The 6,777-nt window shown below is 47.9% G+C and overlaps 1 protein-coding gene across 1 annotated transcript; it reads left to right on the forward strand.

The window, feature by feature from the left end:
• Positions 1–518: 518 nt before the first annotated feature.
• PTGES2 (prostaglandin E synthase 2) lies at positions 519–6,249 on the forward strand. Its single transcript, XM_076355279.1, has 7 exons — positions 519–719; positions 1,796–1,990; positions 2,663–2,718; positions 3,352–3,504; positions 4,070–4,270; positions 4,586–4,703; positions 5,445–6,249. The coding sequence occupies exons 1-7, from the start codon at positions 519–521 to the stop codon at positions 5,571–5,573; spliced, it is 1,053 nt and encodes a 350-aa protein (XP_076211394.1). The 3' UTR covers positions 5,574–6,249.
• The last annotated feature ends 528 nt before the right edge of the window (positions 6,250–6,777 follow it).

The following is a 6,777-nucleotide window of genomic DNA, read 5'->3' on the forward strand; positions in this document are numbered from 1 at the left end:
ATGTCCTCATTTAACATCGCAGCCAGCTCGTCTCCTTTCTGTGAGGTAACCCCACTGCATGCCGCCGAGTTGGGCCCCATGTTGTGCCCAAAGTAGGGGAATTGAACATTAGTGTAATTAAGGGACGTAACCATGCTTTAATGAAAAAGATTATGACTTTCAGCGTGAAGGTTTGCACTCACACTGTGGGTACGTGCCAGTCAGAAGCAGCAGCCGCCCCCGCCGGGCAGGACGGGCTCTCGGAGAACAGGCTATTTTATTTCCACTCTACGCTTTGGTGTCTTCTCAGGGAATCCGGATTTTATAATTGCTGCGGGAGAGCGGAGCCGCGCTCGCTGTGGCTCTCTGCAGCCAGACGGCCTCGCCCTGCCTGCCCTGCGTGGAGTTTAACGCCGTTGAAGGTTTTTTCACCTCACCGAAGAGCCGGTGCCGCCATTTCGGGGGCGGGGGACGCGCAGAGGGGCGGGGCTGTCCCTTTAAGCCCCCCCCCAGGCGCCCGCCCGCACCGTGCCGGGAAGATGGCCGCCGCCGGCAGGGCCTGCCGGGCCGCCGCGCTGCTGCCCGCCTGGCGGCTGCGGGCCCCGCGCCGAGCCTACAGCACCGCGGCAGGAGGGGGCGGCGGGGGCCGCCTGCTGCTGAGCGCTGCCTTCGCGCTGGGCGGCGGCGCCGGTCTCTACCTGGCGGCACGGCACCGCCTGCGGGAGCACTCGGCCGCTGAGGTAACGCGCCGCCGGGCCCCGCTCGCCGCCTGAGGCGGCTCCCCCCGCCCGCGGGCTGCGCTCTTTTCCCCTCCCGGCCGCCCCCCGCGGCTCCTGCCGCCTTCATCCCCGCGTGCTTCCCCGGGCGCCTGCCCTTCCCTCGCCTCCGAGGCCCGGGCGCGGCCGCGGTGGCGAGCCCCCGGAGACAAGAGCTTCAGGGAGGGCGCGGAGCGGTTTTTTCCCGCTCGGCGGACCAAGCGGCTGCTTTTGCTCCGGTTTCGGTGAGGAAACCGCTTAAAATTGTGTAAAGGAGGCCCCGGCCGCGTTCTCCTTGAGGAGCTGTAAGGAATGCCTGTCAGAAAGCGAGAGCTTGCTGGGGACATGAAGCAGCATTGTCTGTTGGAGTTGTTGCTTTTCCCCAGCAGCCACGGAGGGTTGTGTAACCCAATAAACTGCAAATGAGAAGCAAAGTGACATGACTGCATTTGTTTTATAACGTATGACTAATGATTGGCGTGGCCTGTCAGATCGCTGAAGCATAGCAGTGTTGGGAAACATTCCTCAGCTGATTCCTCACTGTTTGTGCTGCCCTGGGTTTTCCCTGCCTTGTCTCAGTTGTGCACAGGTTGGTTAATCCCATGAATCTGAACTTGGGCAGATGCATGCCTAAAATCAACAGCAAACTCTGCTCTTCCCACCCTGCGGCCTCCACAAAGGTTGGGGGGGGGGGGGGGGGGGGGAATTAAATCAAAACCAAAATAGCTTTTTCAATTCAAAGATGATTAAAATATCGTTGTGTTTTTCTTTAGTTTCAGAATTGTGTGTAGAGGGTTAAGCTGTCTGAATTTAACTTCTCTTTTCTGGCTGTGAGTAGGAGTTTCCAGCAGATTAAATAGATGTTTAGAAAACCAGGTATTTGGTGAATGGAAGGTGAATATTTGTGATGCCATTTGAAGAGAGCATGTTAACCAACATATTTTGATGATCAGATGTTGAAACTGAATGACTACGACTTCATGACAAAAATAAGGGTGGAAGGAAGGCAATATTTATATTTTTAGTAGAAAATGGAAGCTTCTGGTCTCTTCCTTCCCCAGCTGCCTGCAGGGAACCTGCAGCTCACTCTCTACCAGTATAAAACGTGTCCTTTCTGCAGCAAAGTCCGAGCTTTTCTTGATTATCATGGACTGCCCTATGAAATTGTGGAAGTGAACCCGATAATGAGAAAAGAGATCAAATTCTCTTCCTACAGAAAGGTGCCTATCCTGCTAGCCAATGCTGGAAGCCCTCTGGTAAGTCTTACTGTGTTGAAAGCTTGACTTCCCCGCAAGCAGTGGTTTGGAGGCTTCTCTGTGGCTTGTCACATGCAGTGTAATCTTAAAATCATCTTTTATTCCCTCAAGAGCCTAAGATGTGTTTCTTGCTTTGTGGTCTCCTGTGACTTGGCCCTATTAGAATTTTTTGTTGGTCTTTCTTAAAAGGCATGTTGTTTGTGTAGTGACTATATAATCCAGTGATTATCTAGCTTCTATCAGCCCTTATGCCGGACACATCATTTGTACCAGCGGTAATAGGAACTGCTTATATCTTGTGGGAAAAGAACGAGATCTCAAGAATACTGAAGATTCAACTTGGCTTTTTTTTTTAATGTTAGTGTGGCTTTCCTCCTTCGCTGCCAAGAGCCTAAATCCAAAACCCACTAGCATTGCATGTGTACCTGGCCCTCAGGTCCTCTGTTGTCAGAATTAAAGACAAATTTGAAGTGACAATCTGAAACGATCACAGATGAGATCTGAATGTAAGGCTGGTTTTAGGTGTGCAGGGACTCCTGTGCAAATGTATGGGAGGAAAAGGGACCACAGTACTAACTTGGAGCCTCAGCATGCAGGGGAAAAGGTTTTGAAGAATTTCCTTTTCAATTTCACTAGCTTCTTTTAAAAGTTTGTTTTGATTCTGTTTTTCAGCAATTGAATGACTCTTCGGTGATCATCAGTGCAATAAAGACCTATCTCATTTCCAAGTAAGAAAACGGGATGATGGGAGTTGAATGTGAATGGCCCATGCGAACTAGAGATTCAGAAGACTCTCACAGAGTCGGTCATAAGTATCTTGCTGACCTTGGTCTCTGAAGCTCTGGGTGTTTGGCCCAGCTGACGTGAGCCTGGCTGTGATAATGGGGATGGTACCTGTATATGTTGTGATGTGTGTGCAGTGAAGCAAAGCTTTTACCTTTCAGAACTACTCTTTTTCACCTGTGAGATTCTCTTTGCGCAAAGCCTGCTTAAACATGGACTAGTGTTAGTCCTGGAACTAAGCTTACATTTAGCCAGTTATAACATCTAGAATGAAATGAAATTGCTGTGCCTGTGGCCTGTCCTTTAGGTCTGCGCTACAAAGCGCTTGAGAATGGTAGGTAGTTTTATGCCTGCAAAAATTTCGGTTCTGACACAGAGAAAGGTATGTACACTAATAATAGTTATTTGCAAGTAGCTGTTCCAGTCTCTTTTCAAAATTTATTTCAAATAGAATTTGGAACCTCATGCACTTATTTTTAGAATAATACATTTTCAAGTGTGTATCTTTCAATCTGTCCTTTGCTCTTGCTCATTTTTGTAGCAGCCAGATCAGGTGCTAACTGCGTCTCTGTCCACAGGAGGAATAGCTTAGAAGAGATTGTGTCCTTCTATCCTCCTATGAAAACTGTGACTGAGCAAGGCAAGGAGGTATTTGAGTATGGGAATAAATACTGGCTCATGCTGGATGAGAAGGAGACAAAGCGCATCTATCCTGTCAAAGAAGTGAGAGTGTAAGTGCTCTTAAGTTTCTGGGCTCTCCAAGTAGGGTCACAGCCTTCTCCAGGTGTACTCAGGGATGGTGTAGATACAAAATCCTGCTGGTGCTGACAAATCCTGTCATACCCCCCTTAGTGTTTAAAACCTCAGTAGTTAGAGTGGTTTTGCTGTGTTTCTTACGTAATTTGGAACAATGCTGTTAGACGGCCTAGTTACCACCATCATGGTCATGCTAGCCTTCAGTTGTCTCCAGTTTCCTTCTTGGCCTTTCTTCTGTGTCGCAGGGGAGTACTGTGGAGTGCTAGTTTCTCTTTCTGCTTTAGTTCTTATATTGGGAGGAGAAGCTACTGCTCCATCTTAGTCTTAATTTTAGTCTGAGATTGGAGGAGCCTTGCCAAAGATAACAATCCTGAGCACGTTTTGGAGAGGTCACCAGAGCGCAAGGCTGGGCAGGAGTTTTTGATGCATTCGTCCTTGGCAGAACCTCTGGCTAATGCCAGTGTGATTCTGCCTGCCTCCTGTAGCCCTGCAGCCTGTACCTCATTCACTGAAAGGTTTCTTTCTTTTGAATGCTTGCAGGGAAGAAATGAAGTGGAGAAAATGGGCGGACGACTGGCTTGTTCACCTCATCTCCCCCAATGTTTACCGTACCCCCAGAGAAGCCTTGGCATCTTTTGATTACATTGTCCGTGAGGGAAAGTTTGGCACCGTGGAAGGTTTCTTTGCCAAGTACATGGGGGCTGTTGCCATGTTCTTCGTTAGCAAGAGGCTGAAGAAAAGGTTGGTACTGCTGAGCACCAAGTACACAAGAGGAATAGCTCCTTAACCTCCTTAGCTGTGAACCCCAGATGTCAAAGGGCAGAACCTCAGTGTTTTAAACCAAACTATTTAATCCAATGTGAGTAACAGCTGTACTTCTTTAACTGGAGGTACTGAGCCCCTCTACTCATCTGCTATTTAATCACTAACTGACCCCTTCACTCTCAAATACCTTCCTAATTCCCAGGCAAAGACCAGCCCATAAGATTACAGATGATAAAAGGTTAAAGAAAGAAACAGACTAGTGTCTTCAAACTAGTTCTTCTCTTTATCCAGACATCACCTTCAAGATAATGTCCGAGAAGACTTGTATGAAGCAGTTAACGAGTGGGTAAAAGCTGTTGGCAAACATCGTCTGTTCATGGGTGGAAACCAGCCGAACCTTGCTGACTTGGTAAGGAGTTAATTCCTGCATTTATTGTTAGGTGTACTACAAATTATCCAGTTGCTTATCCGTGTGAAATGGTTAATACCAATATAGAGAAGGTGAGTTACTTGAGATACATTGTCCATGTCTTTTGTGCAGTAATACAATTCCCACGTGAAGAGGACTTAGAAATATTTGTGTAACATAGGATGGTATTTGTTGTTTTCCTCCCAAGAAATGTTTTCTAAGATGGAACCTGCAGTTCCCATCTGCAGGTGGATGTTACTGATCATGTGGAAGCATGATAAAAGCAGGTTACAAGCCAGGACACCGCTCTGGCTCGTGAATGCTGGTGAATGAAGCCTCACACCTGCACAGGTCTCACTACATTCAGTGCTGCTGGGGTTTCCTTTGCAGGCAGCATTGCAGAGTGGAGCAGGATTCATCCCCTGCACCAGCAGGTCTCCTTGGAATGCAAGTGAAGTGTTTCACACCAGGGCTTGATGCAGAGATGGGGCTAACTTTTGCCCCGTAACTGCACATAGATCCTGATCTTTCCTTACTGTTTTGTCATGGAAAAACACGCATATTCTTAACTACCTTTCTGCCATTCAGTCTTCCTTGCTAATCAGAGTGGTGGAGTAAGTAGACGGCAAGGACAAGGAAAGAGCCTTACTGGCTAGGCTATTGGGACACTCATTGGTACCCTCAGCCGTTCTCCACCGCTGACTCTTTCAGTGTTGTTCTAATCTTTATCTTCTGGCACAGGCAGTGTACGGGGTCCTCCGAGTCATGGAAGGGCTGGAAGCCTTTGACGACATGATGGTTCACACCAAGATTCAGCCTTGGTACCAGCGCATGGAAGAAGTCATTCAAAAAGGTGAAGTTGCAGTCTGATGCCAGCTGCAGCTGCCTTCCTGAAGTACTTGCATGGTAAAAAACTTCAGAAAGAATGGCATTTATTTTTTTAAGAGTTGAATGGACTGGTCGCACCTAGCAGACTGACATGCAGGGACAGAAACTGTCCCACTTAGAATATCAAGTTGCGGTGAGCAGAAAGGATCCAGCTGGGTGTATGTTTGCACACGATATTTAGAAGGACGGGGACAGGTAAAAGGAAGGGATCTTGGATGCTGCTGGAAAGGAGAAGCTCTGAACTGAAGAATGCAGTAAATAGGCTTCTTCTCGGCAAGAGCCATTCTGAGAGCAGGTTACTGTAAAAGCTAGCCACTCTCTTGGCTAGTAAGTTTAACAGCCATATCAGATATGGTAGGTCTGAGCAGCTTTTGCTTCAGGCTGTCTTCTGCTACTCATCCATGTCCTCGGAAGTGTTTTCCCGACTGAGACACTGGATACTAGTTTTTAAGCGACAATATTTCCTGCAATAGAGTCCTGTAAGACCAGTGCTGAGGGAACTGGAGGAATCCACGGTACTGGGAAAGGCATCCTTCCTATGACAGAAACGATGCTGCACTCGGCAGATTGTATGCTTTTATTCTTCCATGTAAACGGTTCTTTCAGTACTTGATTCTGTACTGTACCTGCAAGGATAAAGGTTTGCTTCTTTCTGTGCCCTTTGCGAGATCTGTGAGTTCTTGCCTTACCCATTACGCCCGGAAAGCACACCCTACACAGAAATCACTAACGCAGAGCAGTTATTTGAAAGATTTATCTTGCATGAAATCTCTCTGGAAAACCCCTGAAAATCAGTTTGTTCTTGTTTTGGAAAAAGAAGGATTAAGAGCAATCTGCGTGCCCAGGGGATCTCTGGATGTTTCTGCCATGCAAGAATAACAAAGGATTTGCTGTTGTAGCAATCCGATTAGGAGCCATCGCTGCAGGTAACGTTGTGCAATACAAAGTCTGCTGAGCTGCGCTGGGTAGAAGCGCCTGATGTTTGTTGTAGTGAGAGACGATGCAGGTCCGAATGGGAGCGATCCTCTGTGCAGCCCAAGGCTTGAATTTCCTTAACTGTCAACTTGAAAAAGTTCTGTTTCCCCAGAAGGAAGGGCAGGATCCGGGGAAGCTGGTTTGTTGAGATGTGACGGGTGCAGCTGAAGTCGGTCTGCAGTAGAGCTGCTTGCACGGGGTGGGTTCTGTT

Source organism: Aptenodytes patagonicus, chromosome 18, assembly GCF_965638725.1.
Source record: "Aptenodytes patagonicus chromosome 18, bAptPat1.pri.cur, whole genome shotgun sequence".
NCBI lineage: Eukaryota > Metazoa > Chordata > Aves > Sphenisciformes > Spheniscidae > Aptenodytes > Aptenodytes patagonicus.